The sequence below is a fragment of the Dicentrarchus labrax genome, unplaced genomic scaffold, assembly GCF_905237075.1.
Source record: "Dicentrarchus labrax unplaced genomic scaffold, dlabrax2021, whole genome shotgun sequence".
Taxonomy (NCBI): Eukaryota; Metazoa; Chordata; class Actinopteri; family Moronidae; genus Dicentrarchus; species Dicentrarchus labrax.
Genome location: NW_026136708.1, coordinates 16,809,571 through 16,837,419, shown reverse-complemented (window position 1 = coordinate 16,837,419; position 27,849 = coordinate 16,809,571). Strand labels below are relative to the sequence as shown.

The 27,849-nt window shown below is 39.8% G+C and overlaps 1 protein-coding gene across 5 annotated transcripts; it reads left to right on the top strand.

Moving 5' to 3' along the window:
* Nucleotides 1–140: 140 nt before the first annotated feature.
* Nucleotides 141–27,822, top strand: lin28b (lin-28 homolog B (C. elegans)). Of its 5 annotated transcripts, none has more exons than XM_051409851.1 (5): nt 141–568; nt 7,677–7,867; nt 18,326–18,513; nt 21,207–21,531; nt 21,681–27,822. In XM_051409851.1, the coding sequence occupies exons 1-4, from the start codon at nt 547–549 to the stop codon at nt 21,514–21,516; spliced, it is 711 nt and encodes a 236-aa protein (XP_051265811.1). In that variant the 5' UTR covers nt 141–546; the 3' UTR covers nt 21,517–21,531; nt 21,681–27,822. The 5 variants fall into 5 exon arrangements, with proteins under 5 accessions (XP_051265811.1, XP_051265810.1, XP_051265809.1 ...); XM_051409850.1 differs by having other exon boundaries at nt 21,676–27,822; XM_051409849.1 differs by having other exon boundaries at nt 21,207–27,822.
* Nucleotides 27,823–27,849: the final 27 nt, after the last annotated feature.

Sequence of the window (27,849 nt, the reverse complement as noted above, 5' to 3'; positions counted from 1 at the left end):
ACAATTATATTGGAAAACTTAAAAAAAAAAAAAAAAAGAAGCTTAATTGCCCTCTAATTCAGCTTTATGGGGTCTATCTCATAAGCAAAATGCTGAGGATCACTCGATTGAGCGACTGAGCTTCAGAGCAGCCTTTTGTGGAAAAAACTGGGAGCTGACAATGAAAAATGTCCCTCATCTACGGATCATTTCGGAGATGAGTTTCCAGATGTGTGCCACAGCGTGCTCCCCGGCAATCTGTTGGCTCACTGTAACGCATGTAAAAACAAATCTGCCTGCCCCTCACGCTGCTGCAGGTTATGTTACAGTGGCACTATAAAATATTCATCCATGGAAAATCTCTTTGATTCCAGCCGGTCACTTGGCTTCAGGCGCCAGGTTAAAGTCAGCCTAAACGTGTAATTCAAACTAGAGCGTCGGCAGGCTTCACGTCCAGCAGGCTGAACTCTACTTTCCTCCACATTTGCTCTATCAAAGGGGACGCCGGGAGAAACGTTTGATCCGCCTGTGCCATCTCAGTCATCCTCGGGGGCGAAAAAAAGGAGGATGTCCTCTCACTCTCCAACAGGTGAGTTTTTTTTTTTTTTTGACTCTCTAAACAAAAATAAAAAGGCGTTTGTAGAGTAGCCTGCACTTTCTCTTTATTTAGATTAAGCGTAAATTTCCCACTGAATGTGGTTCTTGCTTGCAGCTGAGCTCACATCTGTGAAGCTGTAAGCTGCTTTTCATTGACCTGAAATGACCGGCTTTAAACAACATGACAAAGTGATGGATCGGCTCTTTTATCGAACCCATTCAATAAAGTTATAAAGTTAGAGATGCGCGCACCTGCCCAAAACTGAAGGATACGGTTAAGGAGGAGATAGCGCACTGAAAACACACTCAAAACTAAGTTGTAAGTCCTTATAAGGAAATGATAAAAAAGAATGAGATTATAAAACCATCAATGAAACCAACGTTATTGGATCACTACAAGATCGCCGTAGACCACTTTAAAGTCATTATGGGAATATTGTAGGAATATCAGCGCGCTCTTTCGTTGAGGAAATGCATCGATCATTGGGGTTCGACGCCCATTCACAGGCGACATCTGTGATCAGCAAATGGTGGAGAAAAACAACTTGTTAAATGTTAAATGAAGCTAAGAGGAAGCAAATAAAGCCATACTGACCCTCGGGATCCCAGCAGAAAAAACAATGAAAGGAATAAATAAAACGGCGGACTGGAGAAGCGTAAACGGATATTTTGTCCCATTGTGCGCAGTTTTTGGCGCACCGGCTGCAGAGACGCTTCTTCTCCAACCTCCCCCTCTCTCTCTCTCTCTCTCTCTCTCTCTGACGTCACCGATATTTCATTCAGATATTTTCACCCCGTTTACTCCTGTTGGTGGGGACTTCTTTTTCGGATTGAGAAAATAGTTAAAACCACGTGATTTATATATATAAAAAAAAAGAGAGTTTGTTTTCACGATTTGTCTTGTTGTTGCCTCCTTAAACTAACTGGGAAATGATCCTGCTGGAATCCAGGAGTGGTAACAAATAGTCTACAGGCTCTTGAAAATGTGTCGGATTGTAAGTTTCTTGTAAAAACATTTATTGCGCCTAAACAAATATTACATCTGATTTTAAATGAACGATTTGAAGCTATTTTTGATATGTGAAGCGAGGAAATGAAGAAAATGTCTTAGAAGTTTTAGGCTCACGTTTGTAGCCAAGTATGGAGCACATGTGCTTTTGTGAGACTTGTGTAATTTTTTTCGTTGATTCAAAATATCCCTTAACGAAATCTGTGCACATGTCAAAGGAAGAGCTCAGACAAAATGCAAAAAGTATTGATTTTTTCTTCTTTTCCTGCAGAAATCTCCAAGAAAGTGGATTAAAACCAAGTACAGTCAAATTGGCCTGTGTTTAGGATTTCAAATGAATGAAAGAATTAAGAAAATAATCACATTTTGCATTTAAAACCTTTCACATGTTCATACTCCTCCAGTTCTTGAAAAATAACTCTGAGAGTAGATGACCTGCTTTGCCAGCACTGTTTACACTTCCCTGCAAAGGATATAAAAAAAGGGAAGGATTGGTGGCTGGAATGCATGAAGTAAACGACAAAAAAATAACCCCTTCACTAAAAAAGAAAGGGAAAAAGGGAGAGACGAACTGAATGAACCCTTTGAACTGCATTGACAGCAGCATGGTAAAGGCAAATTTCCTCTGGGACCCTACAGGGTGAAGAGTGGGGGTTGGGTGGGGTTAGCTGGGGTGAGGGAGTCCAAAGTCTGCTCAGAAAGTTGGTATTCAAACAACTCAGGAATCTGCTTCTGCTCATGAGGTTAAATGCTCATAATTATCTGTTTTGGTCAAGGCAACTAACTGCCTAAAAATCATAGTGATTTCAGTTTGCACCACTGCAGTCATTCCACTCTCAGACTGTGAGAGTTGACTTTCTAAAGAATTGATTGTGGCTAGTTTGAATAGCTGGTTTAAAAAGAAACAATCTTATATAGAGATAAATAAAGCAATTTATGAGTTGAATATAATTTATGACCTCCAGTTGGTGTTTACTGCAGCAAACCATCACCTACAGGATTAAAAAGGGGTCCATCTGACATACACACATTTGTGACAACTGACTGTGGAAACACCAGGGACAATGATGGACTGAAAAAGTCTGATATGTTGGCAAAATTCAGTTTTCATTGCAAATTGGTAGTTACAAAGTTTTGTACCTTAATTTGTATTATCAGAAGTGGATTACATATTCTCATACAGGCAGTTTTTTTGTTTTTTACATTAAACTTAACATGAGAGAAAAACCTTATTGTAAACATATCATCCTTATATGCCATTATTATTAGGTTAGTAATAAAAAGGTTATCAAAATATCATTATCATAATGTGATAATAGGCCAATTCATAGATGTATGAGTTCCCTCACTTTTTGCAGAACTTGATGGTATTAGTATTTTTTTTATTTTTGCTCCACTAGTAGAAAAGTGGTTGAACCTGAAGTTCAAATAAGTTTGAAAACAATCTTATACTGCAGCATGAGGGCAAATAAAAGGTTAGCTGAAGTATGACTTCTATTTGGTAGAAGATAAAACATCTAGTGTAAACTGAAGAAGTTAGTTGTATCTTCGGTTCATCTTAAAAAAAAGCCAATTCACACTTATATTACAAATATATTCCCTATATAAATGTAAAATAAATGTGAGTGTTTTCAGAACTTAATATGAAAAATGACTGTTTTAAAATGCATTTCTCTACAAATAGAAATGTGGAGAAATGGCTGATGAAAAGTTTAAACAAGTTTGAAAACAATCTTAACCTTAAAGGCAAATAAAAAGATGATATGATATTTTTGTTTGTGTAGATTATGAAACAAATATATAGATATATGTAAAGCAAATAAAAAGGTGGCTAAAGTTTGGCTTCTAGTTGGGGGTGATTTAAAACAAACAACTAATGTAAAGAAAAAGTTGTAATTTAAGTTGTATAAGCCAATTCATGGTTATGTTACACAATGCGTATGAGTTCCCTAACTCCATATGAAAAGGTGCTCTCTCTTTTTGTTCATGTACTCTTCTACAGACACACACACATACACAACGCTGTGTAAAAAAGATTGATTGGAAGTTAAAACTAGAAGTTATAATACATATAAAAAGATAATAAAAAGGTGGCTGAAGTAAGACTTCGAGTCATTGGTGTTGATTGTAAGAGAAAAGAACAATGTAAACTAAAGACGTTGATTCCTAACTTTCTGCTAAATGTAGCACCCTTTTAGTCTATCTCCTCTTCTTCACAAACAAAAAAGATCGATCTTAACTTACAAGTTTGAAGACAATCTTACCCTGTAGAACAAAGACTAATAAAAGGGTATAACTTCTAGTTAATGCTGATGCTAAAACAAACAACTAATGTAAATAAAATAAGTTATAGTTTCAGTAAAGTTTTAAATAAGGACGTTTTGTCTTCAAACACCCTCTCCTCATACATCTAACTTCAGTTTCACACTTCAAAGATTTTTCCATATTAAGTTGTTCACACTGAGTTGAATTGAAGTGTCTTCACTAATCTCTGTTTTGCTATTTCAGTTGTTTCCTTTGACTAACAGGCACACCCAGAGCCACCCATATCCAAATGATTCCTTGTCATTAGCTTGCACACATGTCAGTGAGCTGCACTATGGTGATTTCCACTGACTTGTCCTAATCAGAAAGGTCCTGTCAGGATATGAGTGAGTGGATAACATCTGACACTGGTATCCAACCCTGTGACCCAAACAGTAATTCTATGGCCACTGCGGAGGCCTCCTCTACAAGCATCTTCAAAAACAGGCTCTTTTTTTTTTTACGCTGGGGCTGGGATGGATGGATTGGGGGTAGGGGTAAAGCTCGTGAATTCCGGAGGGTGGGCTCTTTAGCCCTGCTGGGTGGAGATGGGCTTGTTGTTGTTTCATTCCTCCTACGTGTTTTTCCTCTTTTGCTCGTACCCGGGAATAACCCCTTGAGAGACGTCCCACCAGAGTAGATGTGAGATAAGATGGGGAGTTTCTCAATGGACGTACTATTCTTCAGGCTTGTTGTTATTGATCTACTGTGTGGCCTCGAGTAACCACAGCCTATGGTTAGACATGTTCTTCTCTCTAGAGTGTTTGCCTCATACTGGGGGACATTAAGTAGAACTGGAATATGAAGTTAAAACATGAGCAAACTTTTTTTTTTTTTGCAAGATTTCACCTTCCCGGAATAGATTTTACAAATTTTTTTGCTTGTTTTTTTTTTGGAATGACATACATTTTAATGATGTACATTCATGGCATTGATTAAAGTAATTAGCTTTAATAAAATATTAAGTATGAAAATGACACAAGTTACATATATGAATATAAAAGATAACTTTATGAAGCTTTACTTAAGTTTTAATATTGGCAGTTTTTTGTGCTTTATTAGGGCTGATGTAAAAGTTTTACTTAAAGTAAACTAGTTTGCCCTAAAAGCAAAAAAATGTCCTCACAAGTTCTCATTTTCTGTGTCTTTATTCCTTTATAACGCAGAAGAGAAAACAAGCACAATAGGTTTGGCTGATGCCTTCCTCAGTGTGCAGGCTCCAAACCTATCCACCATTTAATTATCATTTTCAGCACATCACTTTTTAAGCATGTTGGAAAATCTTCTGCAAAGTATCTCTGCTGTCTTCAGATTGATTTCCTACTGACAACTGCAGAGGACTGCACACATCAGTTTTCAGGTTTGTTTTTCAGGGTTTTCCAGTCACATTCCAAAGCTGTGAGTTCAGCTCTCCTCTGGTGCCCACTATGATGCTGGGAGGTAACTGGTCGTATGTTAGGAACATGAGCTCAAAAACAACATGTGCATGCATGGAAAAGCATAGAAAGTGACCATTACATTTTATTCTGTTTATAAGTTATTTTGGTCTCAGGTAAAGAGAGTTCAGGTCTCTCAGCGTGGTTGGTTGTTATTTCTGTAACAAAGACACAAGTTTATTCAGCTGAAATATAAACGAGACATCAAAAACCCGGATTATTCATTGGTTTGGAGTTAGGTGTTAGTCTGGGGTAAAATAAGACAGAGATATAGATAAAAGGGCTCTGTGTCTCTATGTTACATTGGTATTATGTGTTTACTTTGTATCCAATATAGGATATTGTCTTTTAAATAATTTAGTTTTAGTAACTTTGGTATAACACATGTCTGATGACATATACAAATAGACTTCTATTAAAATCTGAGCTGTTTTTTAAGAAGGCGAAGCTTTCTTGTGGCAGCTTTTGTATGTTGAGCTTTGAACAGAAGTTCTTTTGTTTGCAATGTAACGTTTTATGTAAGAAGTGTAACAATGTTTCGCCACTGCTATGACCAACTAAACTAACTAGTTAAAATGCATATTTTGAAAAATCAATTCACATGTTGGTTCCAGTTCTACAAAGCTACAAAATACAAGACACTGTAGCCTGTCCATGCATGTACACATGAAAATGAGGAAATCTACAAACTTGTAGGTCAACCAATGTATGTGATGTGCCTCAGTTAACTTTATCATTTGCTTTTGCACTTTCTTTCTTGCCTTGTTTGTTTTCCATGTTTACTTTTTCCCCCCTGCTGCCATGACGACACCAATTACCCCCAAAGGAATCATTAAAATTTAATTGAATCCCATCTAATCTAATCTCAGAGTATAATAGCCTTATGTAGCTTCACCAACCCGTTATGATGCACTTTTATCGCTGTTTATCAGTGTAAACAAAAGCGTTTGTTTTGTTTGCATACACGGGCTGCAATTACACAACGGTGGCCAATGCTGCCGGCGGTTGCGAGTCCGATTCCCCCTCTTCCCCGGACTCACAGGGCAGAAATTAGTAGCAAGAAAGCATGTAATTGACAAAGTCACGTGTTCTCACTACGGGAACGGGCACAGCCAGCTCGAGAGCGAATGAGAGCGAAGGAGAGAGAGAGAGAGAGAGAGAGAGAGAGGGAGACAGAGGGAGGAGAGAGAGAGAGAGAGAGAGAGAGAGAGAGAGCAGTACAGAGGTGGTGTGAGTGAGGAAGGGATTGAAGGGAAGAAAGAGAGACATGACAAAAATATCAAAAGGCAGAAAGCACGCCGTACCATGCGAGCTAAATTGGTGACCGATGGGATCGAGGATGTCGGATTAATGGTGACGACCGCAGCCCGTTTTCGCAGAGGAAGCTTCTCTATCGCAACTTGGGCGCAGAGGGTCCGCGGGGAAACATGGCCGAAGGTTATTCTGCAATTATTTCTTCTATTTTCTATGCTCTTAGTTTTTTTTTTTTTTTTTTTTTCCTCTTTTTTTCTCCTCCCTATCTGCTCGCGCGAGGGAAAGGAAGGAAGGAGGGAGGGAGAGAGAGAGAGAGAGAGAGAGAGAGGGAAGGAGGGAGGAGAGGGAGGAGGTGGGGGGGGCAAGGTGCAACGTGATTGTTGTTCCAAACCCCCCAAAAAAAAGAAAGAAAAAAGAAAGAGAGAGAGAGAAAAGAGACAGAAAACGACCTGAACCGCCCCTGCCGAGCACCGTATCTGAACCATGTTCCGCCGTATTGAGATACGTGCATTGTTAGCGCGTGCTGTGTGCTTGTTCTGCCCACTAGTAAAAAGCTCGAGGAAACCATGTGTAGTACACCTGTCTTTTGGATCCTTTAGCCTACAACTCCACAGCGGGCTGTAGATGCACGATACCCCCCAAAAAAAAAAATCCTCCACAAGTTGCCTGTGCGAGAAGCCGGAGGGGATCATCTGTCACGGAGTAACAAACAACTTTTTTTTTGAAGGGAATGTTTTGCGTTGATGCACACCGGATCACAGCACCACGCGCCCCTGGTCGCGTTATGTGCTGTAGAAAATAGTAGTATAGGAAATTTCTACCGGCCCTGAACTTCACATAGCCCGTGTTTGAGAGTGGAGGGGATTCCCCCCACGCTCCTTGAAGAAGTTTTTTTTTGTTTTTTTACGCAACAGATCCCGTTAAACTTATATAAACCGGTATGCTCGCAATGTGAAGAGGCTATTCTGTGCTGTGTCTCTGAGCCTAAAATGTTCTAACTTGCTTCTTGTGTGCTTTCACTCCCCCCTCCCCACACACACACACACACACACACACTACCCACTACCCCTTTCCACACCACCATCCCCTTGTTTCAGGAGGGCCGGGTAAAGGTGGCGGAGAAGACCCCGCCAAGTCCACCGAGCAGGAGGACCGGACTCGACCTCAGATCCTGTCGGGATCGGGCTTCTGCAAATGGTTCAACGTCCGGATGGGCTTCGGATTTATCTCAATGACCAGCAGCGAAGGGAGCCCCGTCGACCCCCCTCTGGATGTTTTCGTCCACCAAGTAAGTTGACGCCGAAAAAAAAAAAAAACCCACGCAAACACACGCCGAGGAATTATAACATCTGCTTTGTAGAGATGCGGTGCACATGGAGCCTCATCCGGATTTTGCTTCTTCTTCTTTTTTTTTTTTTTTTTTTTTTTCTCAAAACGTGGAACAGCTACGAATGATTGATTAGTTTTATTTCCTTTTCCAACAATTTCACTGTCAACTTCAAATCCCACCCTGAAACCCACAGGCCCCCTTTATATCTCCTCAGAGCACCAGTTACATTGTATCATCCGGATGTTTTGCATTACCCAACACGTTACTGTGTAATCACACGTTGTCCACGGGCTTGAAACACACACACACACACACACACACACACACACACACACACAAAAAAAACACGTTAAGTTTCCTCTTTGAGCCACATGCGTCCAGCCTCCCTCGCTCCCCTCCTGCACTGTAAAGGGGAGAAATATCGTGTGGCTGTGACACAGTTAGTTTCACACTCGGCCCCAAATGGACAACAGAACCTCGCCTGATATGCAGCCAGACAACATGTCGGAAAAGCATGTTTTAAAGAAAAAAAAAATAAAAAAAAAAAGTGTGCATACTGACGTGTGTTTTTTAGGGAGGGGGGGGTTTGGCTGCGTTTTCTTGCTCCTTGCTGGTGTTTTGTTGACGTAACATCCAGTTTGTTTAACCACAACATCCCCACATCCACGTTTAACACTTGTGGATGTGTGGAGCTTGGCCTGCTTTCCAAACGCAATGCACTGTTTGATTTATTGTGCAGTTCATTTCTGAGGGCCTTGTTTTTTCCACTTTATTCTGCAGCAAACAAAAGAGCATGGAGTCCTCCCTTGTTTCAGATCCCCCTTTCCCTCCGTTTAATCGCCCTTTTTTACGGTCCTATAAAGGGGCTTTAAAATACTCTGAGAGGAACGACAGAGGATGAGGAGAGGCGTTTCACCGTTTCATTTGACACCGTCCTCTGGAGGTGTCTTTATTGTGGGCTCATGGGATGTTGTGCTGAACTGGTGATGGGGGGGGGGGTATTAGGGGTCAGATGTCAGCAGTGATGTAGTGGTGAATAAAAGAAAGAAGGGTTCTGTGATCATTATCAGGCAAGCTAGGAGTGTTGAGATATATAAATTATGGTTTCACAATTTATGTCCCTTTCAGCTCATTCTTGTGGAACTTCAGTAACTTTGGTGGTATGATTTTTAAAAAAAAGTTGCATTCCAGTCTAAAAATAGAAAGTGGGACCTCTGAGTTTGGTATGGTTTGCTGAATGGAAGAAGGTAGATTTTTCCACCTATTTGTTGTACTTTGCACTACAATTATACCGCTTATTTATACATTTTTTATATTGCATTTTTTATTGCTTTTTTGATATGTCTAGGTTGTTCTCATTACTTCATTGTGTTGTTACTGTGTGTAATGCTGCTGCTACACTGCAATTTCCCAGCTTGGGATCAATAAAGTATATCTATCTATCTATCTATCTATCTATCTGGTTTGCAGTTATGAAATTAGGTCTTTTTAAATGGCTTTGTTTCACATTTCTCTGTGATTTTTGTTTCATTCACCTCCTTTTATTTAGTTGTTTTCATATATTTAAAATTTTGCTTGACTGGTGATTTCTGTTCATTATAAATGTCCTATTAACCTTATTATTAACCTGTCAGATTATATACGAATTTAAATTCTGCAGTGAACTCTAATGAAATCTAATTTGAGCAACTTATGTTTAAGCAGTATTTCACCCTTTGCCCCATTTTCTTTCTTCCTTTTTCTTCAGCCATTCTTTCTTTGTGTGTGGGTACAGTTGTTACAGATATGTGACCACTGCTGTGAATATGTGAACTCAAAGAGAGGTTTGAGAGTGCATACTGCAGCATTGAGTTATCTGTTTTTGATTGATACTTTCATATTGTGGCTCCAATAGACTGCATCTATCTACATACTCCTGGCTCTTAATTTCCCTGCTGGCCAGAGATGTTTTACAAGAGATGGGGAAACAGCCTGAAGAGCTGAGCACAAGTCAGCATTTGTAACCTATAGGACATGGCAGGCTGGTGCCATATAGGTCTCTGTGGGAATATGCTTCAAATGCATGATGTGGTTTGAAAGGCTCAGTCTTAACAAGGTATTTTCATCATAAAGTTGTAGAGATGAATATGGTTTCAAATCATAACTGCCTGTGTCTGCTCTGGATGATGATTTTCTTACATTTGGTGTAGCCAGACGCATTTTCATGTTTTAAAAATGCAAATTGTTCAACAAAAATCCCTTAAGATGAATTAAATAGCGTACAATGAATCATATGTTTACACTAGTGCATTTCCCCCCCAGTGTTTCCAGCTACGTGTTTACAACAATACAGCCGTCATTTAGCACAAAGAGCAGACACTATGCATTCATAAGCACATTGTCATATTGAATGCAAAACACCCCATTCCTTTGCAAGCATTTGCATTCTCTCTCTGTCTCTGCTGTCAGCCTGAAGCTATTTGGACATGTTAATGCTATTTCAAGGTGTTTAGGAAATGTTCAGATTTGAGCATACTGAATTATATGCAGGTTATCTCATATGTTGCTGCAGTATCTGAAACAGATATTTTGTATTAAGGAATATGTCTGTGAGGATACAAATATTTCATTTTTTATATAATATAGGCTGCTGAGAGAGTTTGGTTTGACACAAAGGTCATGCAATATTTTCTGTATTTATGATACAAGGTTAGTTGTCAGTTACTGTGAGAAAGAAAAAAAAAATATGTAAAGATTGCGGATTTGTTCCTGCACAACAGTTCCCCTATATGCAGGAGAGAGAGGCAGAGGTAAGAGTGATGGGGAGGGGAAGAGGGAGCATGAGGACAGGAGAAAGAGGGGGAGAGAGGAGGAGTTTTCCAAGGAGAGGGAAAGAGGAGGGATGTGGGAAAAATAAGTGTTGCTGAGGGGTGGTGGTGCAGGGTGGAGGGGTGGGGTGCTAGTGGTAGTCGAGGAGGAAAACATGAGCGAGAGGTTGGAAAAAGACGAGTGAGTGGAGGAGCAGGAGGTAAGAGAGGGAGGGTGTATGAGTCAGCGAGAGGGTCCCCGCCCGACCACGAGTTCTCTTCCTGGGAGGCCTCTTCATCAGGGCTCCTATCTGATCACTTCCTTTTGGAAGGTGTGTGTGTATATGTATATGTGTGTGTGTGTGTGTGTGTGTGTGTGTGTGTGTGTGAGAGAGAGAGAGAGTAATTAAGCTTCTTCACCCGCTATACCTCTCTGCTTAGTGATTCCACACACAAAGCCATTTCATTATCTCTGTTTGTCAACCCCTTCTCTACCTGGACCTGGAGTGTTTTTCTGCGCGCGTGTGTGTGTGTGTGAGTTCCTGCTGGGACACGGGGGGTGCTCTCTCCTCGGGCATTCTTTAAAAAGAGGAATTTCTTTAAAGACAAAAAGGCAGGAGGGTTGGGTGAGGGGGTGGGGTGTGTGCAGCGGTGAGGTGGGGGGCTGCTTGCCCTTTGTCGGTAATCAGTTTGAAATGTTGAACAGTTTGCTGCTGCTGCCGCTGCTATTCTCCTGAAACCTCCAGAGTGTGTGTTCAATTTATGGAGCCCCTGTGAGAGTGTGTGTGTGTGTGTGTGTGTGTGTGTGTGTGTATGTGTGTGTGTGTGTGTGTGGTTCTTACTTTCCACTCTTAACCACCAGGTTGTTGATGTCTCTACATGTGAACCATTGTAAGATGTTTTAGGTTTGAGTGTGTGCGTGTATGCGAGAGAGGGAGAGAAAGAGGGAGAGAGAGAGAGAGTGAGAGAGAGAGAGTGAGAGTGTGTGTGTGTGTGTGTGTGTGTGTGTGTGTGTGTGTGTGTGTGTGTGTGTGTGTGTGTTTTGTGTAGCGAGGTTAAAGTGGGCCCCTAGTGAGATTAACCTCTGGTCCGTGTCACCGTTTGGCATGCAGGCCCCACCCATCTCTGCCTCCAGATAGCCAGTATCAGGCTTTGTCTCTCCCGCAGCAACTCTACCCCCCACCCCCCTCCAGCACCTCCTCCACCAAACCCACCCTTCTCTTCTGCACATCAAAAAACGCAAAAGAAGAAGAAAGACCAGTCATGTGACTTCCTTTTGAGGAGCTGGCCACATACAGCGGAGATGATTGGTAATTGGAAAGGTGGCGGAGTAGAAAGCAGAGTAGGGCTAAAAACAAGTCGCAGTTCACCTGAAATACAAAGAGAGCATCTGCAGAGTGTCGGGTATGTTTGCGCCCTTCTGACATTTATTTAATTTCATCTGACTAAAAAAAGGTAAAAGAGGTGGAAACATTGGGCAATAAAACATTATTAAAAGTGAATGCAAACATATTCAGCAAGTATGTCAAAGACAAAGAGGGTTATCTCTGCACTTCACATTTTTGGATGTTTTGCCTTTAGTATTTCATTTAGAATTTATCTGTTATTTTTAACAGAATGTTTGGTAACAAAGATAATATAGCTGCAACTAATGATTATTTTCACTATAGGATAATCTGCAGTTTTTTCTTTAAAATGTCAGAAAACAATTAAAATGCTCTACTTGAGCTCAAGGTGACATATTCAACATGCTTTTTTATCTGTCCAGAAGCTATTCAGTTTGCTATTTTAAGTGTAAAAGAAAAGCATTAAATCCTCACATTTTAGAAGTGGGAACTAAAGAATGCGTTTGGCATTATTACTTGAAAAATGACAGAAACAATTAATTGATTTAGTTGCAGATTAGTTTTCTGCAGCTTATCAATTGATTGACTAATCTTTTCTTCTCTTAAAGTTAAAGGACAAACTAAAATTTAAAAGAATATATAGATATATAAGAAACGTTGAGAGATTTCTTTTGTCTTAAACATAGTTTGAAATGCAGCAGTAATGGGTCTGAATCATCCGCAGACAATTCTATTTAAAAAGGCAGAGAAAGAGATAAAATAACTTTTCAAAACATGGTTGTCAGTAGGCATAAGACTCTGATGATAAGAAAATAATGGTTTGAAATTCGATCTACCACTTTTTTTGTAACAAATAGATACACAGTCTTACTTTAGATACACTACTTTTTCTCAAATTTTGCTCATCAATCTCTTAATATCAATGTCATTTATTTTGTCATTAATAATTTCTATGGGTACACCTTCTCACTTCCTTGAATTTTCAAAAGAACTCAACCATTTGTGTAAAAAAAACAGATATGCTTTATAACTGTGCTTCTGTTTTGAATTGGTCCAGTTATTAGCAGGCTGTGTGTTTTATCACCAGTCACCTCAGCGAGGTTCATTTCCCCTCTCGTGCCGTTAAATGTAGCAAGATGATCTAGTGCTTCCTCCCCCAGATCAAATATTTGCCCCAGTCATATTCGCGGGTGTTGGATGTTGTTAATTTGAGGCAGGGGAAACATGAAGGCTTTTAAGTGTTTGATGGGGGTTGGGCAGGGTTCAAGGGTCAGGGCCACTAATGACAACGTGTTGAGGAGGGCTTGGGTGTCAGCGTCATAAGAGCAGCTCTGTTGGTGGCTTTCATCGGCATGTTTGTGTGTGCTTTTTTTTCCCCCTTCCCTCATATAGTTTTCTTTCTCCCTTTCTCTCTCCTCTTTCTTCTTTGGTTTATATGCGTCCTGTTGGGTTATGTCCATCTGAGCTGATCTGGCCCAGCTTTGTCCACTTAGCATTTCCTGTGTGTAAAAAGCTACTTAATGGCACCACGCCACATGGTGACCGCCATCTCCGTCACACTCACCCCTACACATGCACACCCCCTTTGCTCTTAACACAAGCACGATCCAGTGCGCGGCTCTGCGTGGGCCACCTCTGATTTAAAGCATCCCATAATTAGCCATTCCCTAGCCGGTGGTCGCCACGGAGAGAGGCTGGTGGTGGTGGAGGATGGTGGGTGTCCTCTCTCCGCTTCCCCATCCCCTCACGTTACAGCTTCCTGTATTGATTGCTGGGACTGGTGATGACGAGGGCCTGGCTGATGAAAAGGAGGGCTATTTCTATCCAGGATGCTGTATTGATCGCTGCCTCCTTCCTACACGCACACACACACAGTCGCACACGTGGAGCTATAGGAAGGTATTTATTACATATAAGGAAGCACGTAAGCATAATCAAGCCATTTTGGTGTATGTCGGGATCCATTTTGTTGGCTCAGTTTCTTCAGCTTTTAGGATGACAGTTGCTGCTGGTGGAGTTAAAGCTCTGAGAGCTGGTGTGGTCCGCCAGTCGGGCAGGGGGTGGTGCTGGGATGGTTATACCCCTGACCCCCGGATTTCTGCTGCTGACCTGTGAGGCTCCTGATCAAATGGGGGTTTTGTTCCTGGGCTCCCCCCAGGTCCAGCCACTGATCAGGAGTTGCTCCTCCATTGGAGCTGAACAGAATGCGCTGGAGGCATTTCCATGAACCCCCCCCTCCTCTAAACTCCCTCCCTCATCTACCACCCCCCTGCGCCAGGCCACTCCTCCATTTTGTTTTCTCCCTCTCTCTCACTCCCTCTCTCTCTGACGTTTTCTTGTTCCCTCTCCGTAGCCGTGCCCTTTCCTGACCTCTGTGCGTAAACTGAAACGGGTCAGGACACCCGCCAGGTCACTCGAGAGGGGGGGACTCAGGTTACAGGTTCTGATTTGTGAAGTTTTTTTTTTCTTTTTTTCACACACATTGACACATGCATACACCAGCATAGCACACACACACACACACACACACACACACACACACACACACACACATATACACACACACACACACACACACACGTAAATCCACATGCTACGTTTTGTTACGTAATTGTGGAGCGACCGAGCTCTGGCAAGCTCATGCTTCAGACATTAAACTTATCTGAGACATGAAGGCATGAGTGTGATACCACCTCTTGTATGTAGGAGAGGAGTGTGTGTGTGTGTGTGTGTGTGTGTGTGTGTGTGTGTGTGTGTGTGTGTCTGTGTGTGTGTGTTTTCCTGCATTTCTACAGAACAAAAGGGGTTGTGTGGTTTCCTCACTGGTGCATTGTGGGCATTGACGGGGTTGGAGAGGGGGTAGGGTGCTGAGACAAACCACTCAACTTTGACCTGGAGAGACAAGCTGCTTGTGGTCTGAAGACAGGAGAGGAACAGGAAGGACTCGTGCGCCACACAGTCTGGAAACCAGTCGTTGATTATTCATCATTATTCAGAATGCATGGTGTTTTGTGGGGGGATGGGCACAATTTTTTATTTGCTTTCTACTGATTTCTGCTGCAGGAATGCCTTTCAGTCATTTGGATGGTCTGATGATGGTAATCATGAAATCAATTGGCGTTTTAATTTGAAAACAGGGTTCAGGCTGCTTGACATTTCCTTGGGTTTGTTGTTCATGAAAAATAGAAACCAGGTTTGGTGTGTGCACGTCCTCGCAGTTTTGGTGGATACATTCATAAATGATTGATAGTTAAATCTTGGAATTTGTTATTATTGCAGCACAGCGACTTGATATCGATCCTTATTGGGCGCATAAAGCCAAAAGCTTGGGTTGTGACTCATCTCGTCGTCCCTTCTGTTTTATTTCAGCTCTCACATCTGTTGTTCAAAATCTTTGCTTTCACTCATTTCCATTCCCTGATCCTCGTCCTTTCCTCAAAGCCAAATCCAATAGCTGAACGGCCAAAATGGATGAGTCTTCCAAGAGCAATCGACTCGAATCAAACTGACCCTGGCAGTAACCCTCACAAACAGCAAGGAGAGAATCAAAAGGGATATCTGAGAGAGAAAGGAGTGAATTAATTTTTGGCAAATCACTTGGATTGAATATTTCATCAGTAGCAGCTTTCCTTTCTTAGAAATTGTGGAAATGTCAAAGGTGTGTAAATAAGGAAGAAGAAGTTTGCTATTAAGGCACAGTTGTTCTGTGTATACGTTTTTGTGGGGAATAAACTTCTTTCTAAATGTTTCTAATTTGAAGCACAATTTGCTCCTTGTGATTTCTTTGATTGATTCTGTGTGATATCTGTGGAGTGCCTTTTGAATTTTACACAATTTGTTGCTACTCATATTAAAATGTACTCAAGATAAATGGTTATGTTCTAAAAACTAAATGTTAGAATGAATGAATGCTAATAGACACATTACTTTGAAATGAACGAAAATAAGACAAAACATGTCCATATTTGTGTTTTTCATTTTTTATGCATTTTTAAATTCTATCAGTGGATATTGTATATTTCATTGCCCTTTTTAGTTCACAGTAGCAACAAGAATAAATTGTAAGAAGCCTCTTCTTTTTAATCAAAAGTAGTCTTTTAAAATAGTTTTTATGTATTATGTTTGTCTTTCATACCAAACGTTTTATGCAGTTGGTAATAAGAGCTAATATAGAATATTAACTTACTCATTAAGTTTTGTAAATTGTCAAAAGTATTTTTTTTATTTAATAATTTGAAAATTCCTCCAAAATAACCTTAAACTGATTTATTTAGTACCAGTTTTCTGAAAAGCTTTTTGTGACCATGGAAGTCTTGGTCTATTCCACATTACGTAGTATGTAGTGAGAGTTGCATTTGATTTAATAAATTTCATGTAAACATTAAGTAAATGTTTTGTAAATTAAGCCGTCTGCATTCTAAATTTCAAAAGCTGTCCTAATGCTGCAAAGACAGTTCTTTTATTTGAATTATACTGAATTATTCCTTTAATTTGTTTTGTTTTATTTAAATGAAATTGAACAATTTTTAAGAAACAAACTAGTTTTTTAGAAGCATACAACGAAACAAACTATTTTATATATATATTTTTACACTAATCTCCAATCAATCCCGATCATACACTTTCTACCTTTATGTTATTGTATAGAGGTAGTCAGACAGCATCCATCAGTGCAGTGACTTCAAACACTGTTCTTATGTTGTAATTAATTCACACTTCTTTTGTCACTTTCCCTCTCCTCTCTGTTTTATACATTCCCACTTACTCTCTTTTGCATATTCAACGAATTCTATGAATAGACCACCTATAGAGCACCTTTAGCTTCCTGTAACTGCAGTCGTTGACACAAACATTATAGAAAAAATGTTGCTGAGCACATTTTCCCTCCTTCCTCTATAGTTTCAGATTTGATTCCCTCTGCTCATTTGCTCTTTTCTTTTCCTGTCTCCTACACATCTGTCTCTACAGCAGGCGCTGAATTTACAGATAGCCTGTGTGTTATTTTTAGGCCTCGATGTATAGTAGGTAGTAGGTTTGCTCTGCACACTGCAAGCTCGTGTGGGTGTGTGTTTACCTATGCCGAGATCCGCAGGGCTTGCTGCGTTTCATGAAGGTCGTGGATATAGTGCACATCAGCCGTTTGTTCTGTGCGATCAACAAGACATAAATCATTGTCCAGTGGTTATGTAGTAGCCAAATCAATAATGCCGATCATGTAGATAAGATGGATGGTGGCTGTGCTGAGAGAAAATGATTGCATGGGTGCATGCTCGTCTTTTTCCACTGCAGAAGGAATAGGAAATGGTGCCTCTGCGAAAAGTAGATAAAGGGAGTAAAGCAAGGACGCTGTGTGTGAGATAAGTCCCTCTGTGCACAGACTGTCATGGCAGTTGGTGCAAACCACATACAGTCGATCCGCCATGTTGAAGTGATGTCTTTCAGTGTACACTGTGTGCTACTGGATGTTGTGTTTGCCGCATGGAGCAGTGTGTACAAGCACCCACAGTAAACTTCTGACTGTTAATAAGTGTCGATTCTTTTGTGACAAATATTTGGAGTAGATAGGGGAGTTGTTTCTTCTTGCTCTCGGGCAACTGTTCAATATTTAAGCGTTTAATTAGCTCTAACAAGCTGTGGACTTCCATAACATCAATGCTGAGCTTTATGTTGGCGGACAATAAGCCAGAACTAAGGCATTAAAATTAGTCTTTTGATTGAAAAATTACCTTTTCTGCTTGAGACAGAGGCTCTCTGTACATTTAATTTGCCTATTCAAGATAAAGCATACGGTCTTTGTCAATTTGCTTCATACAAGGTTACAAAACATCCAGTAGAACCGGTCACGGTAAAATACATTTGTAGACCACTGAGGAGAAAAAGACTTTGACGTATTGAAGATATTTGAATTGTCCTTAATGTGCTCCCAAATGATTCAGTGTTATTCACAGACATGTGGATGTCTACAATAATTTAAATGAAGTCAGATATCCTTTGTCCTACTGCGGTTGTGCTCTTACATATAAGTACACCATTAGAATTATTACATCAGATTATATCTTCTCATCAATTAACCCCACAGAAACAGGTGTAACTTTATGCATCGATACTGAAATTAGAACAGTTTCAAGTAACATGAGCACCAACTTCTATCACACTGCATACAACAAACTGGGAATAAATACAGACCCTTGTGTATTGCAGGCATTATATTTTTTATCAGCGACTTCATTGAGCTATAAGCGCCTGCCACTTTTAAATGGATAATTGCTTTTTTCTCCCAACAGAGCAAACTGGTGATGGAGGGCTTCCGCAGCTTAAAGGAGGGTGAGCAGGTGGAGTTCACTTATAAGAAGTCCTCTAAGGGCCTGGAGTCCCTGAGGGTGACCGGACCTGGTGGGGGACCCTGTGCAGGCAGTGAGAGGAGACCCAAAGGGAAGGTCCCACTCCAGAAACGCAAACCAAAGGGAGACCGGTGAGTATGAAAAACGTGAGAAATGTGAAAATGAAAAAAGCAATGGTTTTTCTGTGTCTGCAGGGATGTAATGATTCATATGCATGCATGCACAGCTCATCAGTCTCGGCTTCGTCTCACAAAACCTAAATGTATGTTGAGCGTTGGTGGCTTGCATTCAGAAAGCAGTGCTGCCTATAGTAGAAGGAGACATATGTTATATGTACATCTCACAGCAGTGAGCTATTTCTGAGTGGGCTGAGATTATAGATTAAATCTATTCAATCTGCCCGACTACATGCCTGTTGCTATGGTTATTGTGCACCATAATAAGGAATTGAATAGAGCACTTTGCCTGCCATTGCCGCTATTTTAAATCAATTTGCCAGCTTTTACATTAGAGACAGCATTAGCACAGGGATGGATTGGGCTTATATGCATCTCAATGCGGCAGTAGCTCAATCAATTGTTTAGTCCTCAGTAAAATCCTGAAGGGTGCTTTGCTAAAATCTGTCAGAGGGAGCCATATGGAGCTCCTTGAAAACGCCTGGTGGTTTAAGCGGAGGGAGGCTGCGTTCCCTGTCCTCCTTCTGACAGAGAATGATGTATAGCAAACCCCTACCAGGCAGCGTCGAGTATATGCGTTGTAGGAAGGCATCAAATGACTACGAGACTACATTTACATTAGAAAGTCCAGCTCTGCCACTCTTTATGCTGCTGGCCGCTGTCTCACCATGGCTGCTTCAGTGGAACAACCCTGTGCCGTCCAGTTTTAAGGTGTGAAAAGAAAAGCTTTTGTTAGAAAGGAGGAAACAGTATCTGGGAGAGAAGGCTCCCTGATTGTTTTACACAACTGAATAATTCAGTTTATTTGGGATAATTGATCCAGTGTTAGGTCAAGTGTCTCTACCTTCTACTAAGGTGGTACCAAGGCAGTATTGGATTCAGAGATGGCAGGTAGATGTCTGTGATGTCATTCGTCTTTGTGAGCATGCTTCTGTGGCAATTACGCTGCTCTGACCCCTGCTGGTCACTCTGTTATGCAAGCATTATGTTGAAATTTTCAGCTTTTGTGGAAATAACAACTGGTAACATTAATTATGGAAGCAGAAGATTGTTGAAGTACTGCCTCCATCAGGAATAAGCATTCTCTCTTCAACTCGTCCCTGATAAACCACGTGTTATTGCCCAAATGCTTTCAGCTATCTGGTCTTCATTAGGGTGGCATCAGAGGTGGTTTCCAGTTTCTGTCTACACAACATAGTTTATCAATTAGTCATACACTTTATATTATATATAATTTATTTAATTTATATATATCATTTTTTACAGAATAGAATATTTAATATTATTTAAATGTTGTAATTGATTTTTAAAAAAAGCTTGGAACATGACAACATATTGTGCAGTGCTAATTAGCCTCGTTGATGCATGAATCTTGTTGCTAAGAAAAATGTAACTGCATTTCTGGCACTGCATTGTTTTCTGTAAATATTGAAATGTATAAAGTTTAAAGCCTCACAATAGAGGGATTAGATTAAACGGTTTGTCTTATAATTTGAATCTGAGATTTTTTAATGAATTTTTAATTTAACAAACATGTTGAAACATAACCTTAATTCGACTACAAATTAATACATAATTGTTGATACCATTGGATTTGATGTATTGTTGGCTGTTCATTTAAATTGTGCTATTTTTGAATGAATAAATTACTCTAATTAAATATGAATCCAAGTTGTAAGAACACTTTAATGGTATCTTAAAACCTGCATCTAGCGCTTATTTGTTATATATTCCAGGTTTATCTATGTCTTTGTTTAATTCAAACAAATGTTGAATGCTATCTGGAAATCCTTCAGTCTGTGTTAAAAACCAATGAAGACTAAAAAAAAAAAAGTGTTTTCTTTAAGTGGTAGCAATTTGCTAACATGCTGGTTTACTGTCGATGCTCGTTTGGTGGTTAAATGTGAAATCGGATGCATTTTAAAAACTTGATAGTGAACCACTGTTTTATGATCATGTGCTGCTTTTAGCTTCTAGGTAAAGACTTTGTTTGACCACATCCTTCAGTAGAAATCCCCATGAGACACAGTGATGTGTTACACTGGAATGTAGACATTTTCAAAGCAGTGGATGTGTCACCTTTTTTAAACTTTGTTGAGACGTGTAAAGGATTGCATAGCAGACTGGCAATAAAAGACAATGAACCCTGAAAAGTGATGTATATTAGTACAGCCTAAAGCATCAAAAACTATCAATCAGATTTGATGTAGTGCCAAAACAGTTGGTGGCATCCTGACAGGCTGAATTCTTGGCCACTTTTGCATTTCTTTTTTTTTTTTTTTTTTTTTACTCTTTCAGCACCCAATTGCTTCTTGTCAAATTGAATAACACTGTGTAGTTTGGCATGCTACAGTGCTACATTTGATCCAGAGCAATATCATGGCTCATACTACCATCTAGTGGTGAGTTCTAGTTAGAGTGGGTGTTTTAACTCTGCAGTGCTGATGTTTCATGAGGAGTCACGAGGAGTGAATTTTTATCTTTTAAGGTATTTCATGTATGGATTTTGTTAAAAAATGTATAGTTTTCAGCTACAAACTGTTCTCAGATTTAAAACTATAAACTATGTTTGGTTTTTTTTGTCTCCAATATGTTTGCCATAATCTCATGTATTCTTTCTCTCCTCCTTGTCTCCTCATCCTCTGCAGCTGTTATAACTGTGGAGGTCTGGATCACCATGCCAAGGAGTGTGGCCTGCCCCCCCAGCCAAAGAAATGCCACTACTGCCAGAGCATCACGCACATGGTGGCTCAGTGTCCCCACAAGGCGCTGGCGCCCGCCACAGGCTCTCAGGACCAACATGCGTCTACCTCGGCCTTCAGTCCAGGGACCGGGCCCTACCTCTGCCCCCCAGAGGAGGAGGAGCGCTCCGGCTCGTCTCCCCTGGAGGGTTCCTCCTCCTCCCCCGAGGAGCCCCACACACGCGGCCCCCGGACCCAGAGGTGGAGGAAATCCTGAAAACAGCCCATAGAGGTGAACCTTTCACCGCTAACCCTCATGTCTCTCCTCAATCAAGGATACCTGAAGCCCCCCCTCATCTACCTCACACCTGTGAAAAAATGGGAGGTCTTGATTTCTTTACTTTTTATTTTATTGTTTTTTTATTTTTCTAACCAGCGCAGCTATGGCAACGATCACCGGGGTACGGACGTGTGTGAATATGTGTGACTGACTTGCAGTCATCTGGTGCAGCTATGGCAACCACCGCTGGAATGGTGACTGCAGGGAATGACTGTTTTTCTTGTTTCAATCAGTGCAGCTCAAGAGTGAAACAACATGGTATGAATCTTTTTTTTTTTCCTTCTTGGACCTACGTGTTGGCCATTTTGAATGCTTTTTCCCCCTTACAGTTGTTTTTTATCCTGTAGGCCTAATCATTCCAAAAATCACGATGCATCCTTTTAGCACACACAGTAGCTCATTTTAAGAAGGATTAGAATAAGGCTTTCTAAAGCTTGAGACCCTCTTAAGCGATAATCCAGACCCATAGGATTGTTAGCTTGACTTATGAAGATCTTTAGGGAAACTATGGATTCCAGAGGGAGTTTTTTTTTGTTTTTTTTAAAGATGGTGGGCTGCTAAACACATTCTCTATAATCTTAAAACACTTACTACATACCTCTCTCTTACATGAAACAGACTGGACCAACTGATTGTCAAAGAGTGTGTGTTTGTGCATGCACATGCAAGACTGAGAGAGAGAGAGAGAGAATGAGAAAGTGTGTGTCTGTATGCGTGTGTTGTGCATGCTCCAAAAGGAAGAAAAAAACTGTCAGACTAGAGTGCCTCTTCTCCAGGTGCGAGTCAACACTAACTTAACTTTCGATTTCCTATTATTATCGATAGACACGCCTTAGACAAAACATCATATAATCCAGCTAGATCATAGTTTTAGATTCAAGGTAATGAATTGATCATTAGACTTCCATTTTGGTTGTTGCGTAATTAGTTGAAAATAACATTACAGTTTATAAATCATAGTATAAGTCATTAATATATATGTAAAGTCACAAGATATAATTGAAATTCTATTAACTTTAAGTAATGCATATATAAGGAATTAGCTCTGACATAGGTGAATAGCCCTGTATATTGCATGGGATACTTTGTTGTTGTGTGAAAACTTGTAGCTCTCTCTCTATTTAACCGTTTTCATCCAGATCAAACTGACCTTTCTTTTTCAAAATTCTTAACTCCACGCCTTCTTCTTTATTAGTTCAAATAGTCAGCAATCACTTCTGACCCAGCACAACGACTCACCTTGTTTGATTACAGGTGTAGTGTCAGACCATTACAGTATCATCACAGCTGCTCTACATACTTAATACCTCACCAATTCTTCCTCTCAGAAATGAATGTCACAGAACGTCAGGCTGTTTGCTCTCCCAGCTGTGTTACAGTAAGATCAAACCACCTGTTTCCTCTTCCATCTGTGCCTACCAGTTGTTAGTTAGCACCAGCCAGGTAACGCTCACTCCTCTTTGGAATGACATGCCGTCACTGCTGCTGCTGCTTCAGACTCACTGAAGAGAGAGAGAGAGAGAGGGGGGGAGAGAGAGAGAAAGAGTGCTGCTTTTGGTATAACTTGAATCCCAAGCATGGCTTTAGTGGCACTTATTTGTGACCTAACAACTCTTCTCTGACCATATTGAATGTGAAAAGAGCTTATCTGAAGTCGACGCCTCACAAAAGTTCACGTCGGGTCGCTTTGGAGTTGTATCTTAATGTTCTGACAAATCAAATAACTTTGTATGATATCAAACTAGCTTGTGTGTTTTTAAAAAGCTCTAAAGTAGACAACCAACTGTTTTTGGTATATTCCTATACCAAAGAGTTTGGCTTTATTTTTTGAAGGCATTTAAAGTTAAGACTTGCTGAAGTGCTTGCTATCTTCGCTCTTTCAGAATAAGAGGGACTTATTGCTGAAAGTGCAACACTGCAGTTATTTTTTTTTTAATGTACAGCTTTTTGAATGTGTGCGTGCGTTAAAAATCAAATCTCAACAATGCAGCATGACAGAAAAAAAAAAAAAAAGTGAATGACCAAACCACGTAAGGAGCACAGCCCATGCTCAAATCTTTATGGAAACAACATCTTTTTGTATGATGTATTTTTACATTTTTACACACAATTCCTCTCAGGATGATGAACTGTTCTCAGGGAATTAACCAAAAAAAGTGTATTTTATTCTTTTGGGAATCATCCACTGACTGACTCAACAAACTCTGTTAAGCAACGGTGAAGATACATATGTAACTGATTCATGTACTGATATTAGCAACTACCTCTTGAGTTATACATAGTTGTGCATTTCTTTTTGTTTTGTATATTTTTTGATGAGCTTGTATGATTAACTGTAGGTCTCTATTGTACTGAGGTGTGAGAAGTTCCCTAGTGTTGCCACAGACTCCCTGGTCTTCCTTCCCAGATTTGATGAGTTACTTTTTTTTCTTTTACTGCAAAACTTTTTTTTTTTGTTTACAGCAAAAGCCTACCTCATATGCGCTGTTCCTCCACAAACTCCTTACCTCCTCCCAGCCCCCTCTACCTCCTCCATGCAGTCTTTTGTTAATGAAATTGCCACTTGTCGCACTAGAGTCACACGGCATTTTCAACAAATCAGCCCTGAAATGGCTTGTCACTTGTGTCTCCAAATATATCTTACAATCAAAGCTCTTTTTGAAGGTTTTACACAGGTAATCAGAATGGGCATGATTGTCTTACACATCCAGGGTGAAGTTTTTCTGCCAGCTCTGTGTTATACTGTCAGTATACACTCATCACGTAGCTGCAGACAGCCAGTGAGTTTACCTCAGTTTCTTGGGCTAGCTATAGACATGTTTAATATGAAATATTTTACATTTCCGTGTGAACACATTTTGAAAAGACATCGACTGTTGTTTTTAGTTTGTAAGTATTTTATCATAACCGTTTTTTGTAACCACTTGATATGATGGGCTTAAGGTGGAGAAGAATAGGATTGTACTTCGCACAAGGAGTGCCTATCGCTATGTTTTGTTTGTCTGACTCTATTACCAAATAGATATTTTCCTCATTTTGGGCTCCATGGTAATGGCCTTTGTCAACCATTTTTACAGCCTCAGATAATCAGAAGTTGTGTGGTTTGGAGATGACGCCCCTTCTTGTTGCAAACTACATTTGTAGTTTAGAACGGCATTGTTAACAGTTAACATGAAATCAGTAGATTTTGTACTAATGGTGACATTGCATAGATGTCATTATTACAAAAAAAAAATGTTTATGAAGATAAATATTGTTATCAGTACTCTTTTAAAACTAACTCATGAGATCAAAGACTGATTTTGCATACGACCGTAGTATTACAATTGACACTCAGCTGAGAGAATCACAATATTGCATTGGGCCTACATATGGAACTGAACGCTTGTTGATGCCAGTTATGAACAAAATACACAACCGTGGTAAAATATAGTGATATTATTGATGTTAGTAGCTTTATATTTTCTTCCAATCAATGTAACTACTGATTGATCTCTTTTTTATTATCCTGTTCAGTATTCGACACGGCCAAGAAACCCTCTCAGACGGGAGAATAATCTCCTTAAGGTGGTGATAATCAATTGGTTATTGTAGAGGTTTGTCAAGGCTGCATATAGGATAACAAATTGGTAGAACCATGTTTCCCCCCCAGGCGGTGTCATTATGGTCCTATCTTATCAAATGTCCACTGCTTTTACAATCACATGTTTCTGATCTCATTTTCTGTTCTTCTGAGACGATTTCTCAATTATGAAATAAAGATCTCATAATACAAGGTAGATGTCTTAATTATGGAATAATAATTACATGGAACATCATAAATGTGAAATTATTGTTACACATGACCATGATATGGTAGAATTGTGTCATTAATATTTTTCCACTTATTCTTTTCTCATGCAAACATGAGACAGCACAAGCAAATGCCTAAACATGAACATGGTATTCTCAGATGTAATTTACTGCCACAAAACACACCACTGGCTTCTAAATTTAAAATGTACACCAGTTTGCAGTGTTCAAAGGCATTGCAGAGAAGATATCACTGATATGACACCACAATAACACAGATATTTATTAAGAAACTGTTTTAGTCTTTCATTTCTTTAAATTCATTTGTGTAAAGCTGTAGGAGTTGAAAGGATAATTCAGGCTTTGTGGTCTATGTTTCTTTTGTCCCCCAAGTCACGACGTCACATCCGGGTTAGCCTCTGTTACGCAATCATCGACAGTATATATAACTTAAGTACTCAATGCAGTCTTTAATTCGGCGTTGATATTCCGTCGTCATGAAAACACAAGACGTGTATCTGTTTACGCTCCATATACTCTTAATACAAATCGGCCTCCCCCCATAGCAACTGCCATTAGAAACCTTCAACCTGAAAGAGTTTAATAGAAAAACTACAACTCCCATAGTGGGGGGAAACCTTCAACCTGAAAGAGTTTAACAGAAAAACTACAACTCCCATAGTGGGTGGGGGGCGCTGGTACTTACGTCATCACATCTTGATTTCGTCCATATCCATAAAACTAAAAGTTTGTTTTTTTTCTTCCAACTTTAGTTATAATCTCTGCTGTCTAAAAGCGTATCCGGTCTCCTCCGCCGTGTTGTCATTATTTATATGTATATATATATGTATATATATATATGTATGTATATATGATGACATATATATGTCTATGATTACAACACGTCTGAGCGAACAGCGGCTCGTGATGTTTAGCTCGTGAACATCAACGGCTTCATTGGAAATGTTCGTTAAAGGCCGCTAAAATAATAATAATGAAAAAAAAAAAGGTAAATTTAAACTGAATAAACACCAAGATCTACCGTCCGTATCCGAGCAGAAGGAGCGAGCTACTGTTAAAAGTAGAATTTGAATTTGGGGTTTTTTTTGGGGGGCTATTTCAGTCGCTCTCCACTGAGAACCACGTATCTGCAAATGTTACCAGCTTTGATTTAAATACTTGCTTTCTGGTGGAGAGGTAGAATAGATGAGAAGATTGGTGCTAGTCCAAAGTGGTTAGTGAGTTTAGCACAGAGATTTTGGGGGCAAAGGGGGAAACAGATATCTTGGGGCTGTCCAAAAGGTTAAACAAAAACTCCTACCACCTTTTTTTGAGATTGTAAAAAATAAAAATAAATAGGCAACATGTTAATTAGTGAACAGATCATGTAATTTAGTGGAACTGATTTTAATTAGTGAACTGTAGAGGTGCCAGTAGGTTACCTAACTCCCACTGCTCCCAGTCTTTGTGCCAAACTAAGCATATGTAAGTATATTTCCCAAAGTGACACGCTTTTGCTTTAAGCCCAGTGGCACTGCATTTTGACTGACAGCTGAATTTAAGCCTTTTTCTTTTTTCAAAACCTTAAAGGAGCATTTAAACATTCAGTTTATTACGTTTTCAGGTTTTCATTGGACAGCAACTTAATCCTAATTACATTAAAATAGGCCAACTAATATAGGCTTATTGAAGGAAACGCTGTCTACACTTTCCAGATGCATAAGAGAAAAATCACATTTAGGCCTATATAACAGAGACAAAAACCCTGAATTATCCTCTAACAATGTATCAAAAGCCTCTGAAGACAGACAGGATGTACTATGCCATGATCACAGACCGGGAAGCCTCAGCAGTCTGTCTCACTGCTCCCTCATGTGGTTGTTTTAGGAGATACCTGCAGACAGACTGAAGTTCACATACAGTACCTCAACTGCTGCATTTGTCAGCTGCTCTGTGCTTTGCCTTGACTGGAGAAACAATGTATTCTAGGAAATGATCATTTATGATGTTTTTTTTTTTTTTAACCGAACTGTATCATGTCAGATTCATATTGTGGTTATGTACACGGAATCATACTGAAACATTGGACCTCGAAAAGGACCTATAAATCCAACCAAGGCAGTTAAAAGTGCAGATACCTCCTTGTATTGACTAATAACCTCACACTTCTCACGTTTGTTTATGTTTTTTACTCTGTACACCGTGGCCAGAGGGAGTCTTCTGTGCTCTCTTTCTCTGGAGTATGTCTAGAGCCAAGCACTGATTGCTTTTGAATGGGGAAAAAAAATGTTCTTCTATGTGCATATCACTCATTATTTTAGCCCCAATATAAGTGTACTGCCTTTTTTATTTCTGTGAATCTTGGATTGGATTTTTAAATATGTCTGAAATGTTTTACTTGATTGGAAAATAAACATATTATATTGGCATTAAAGTATGTATAATTTCCTACTAGAGATTGAAGTGGGTTAATGCTTG

Coding starts and splice junctions, on each gene's coding strand:
- lin28b (XM_051409851.1), top strand. CDS start 547: ATGTCCTCTCACTCTCCAACAG. Junction 569..7,676: donor GTCCTCTCACTCTCCAACAG/GTGAGTTTTTTT, acceptor CCCTTGTTTCAG/GAGGGCCGGGTAAAGGTGGC. Junction 18,514..21,206: donor CGCAAACCAAAGGGAGACCG/GTGAGTATGAAA, acceptor CATCCTCTGCAG/CTGTTATAACTGTGGAGGTC.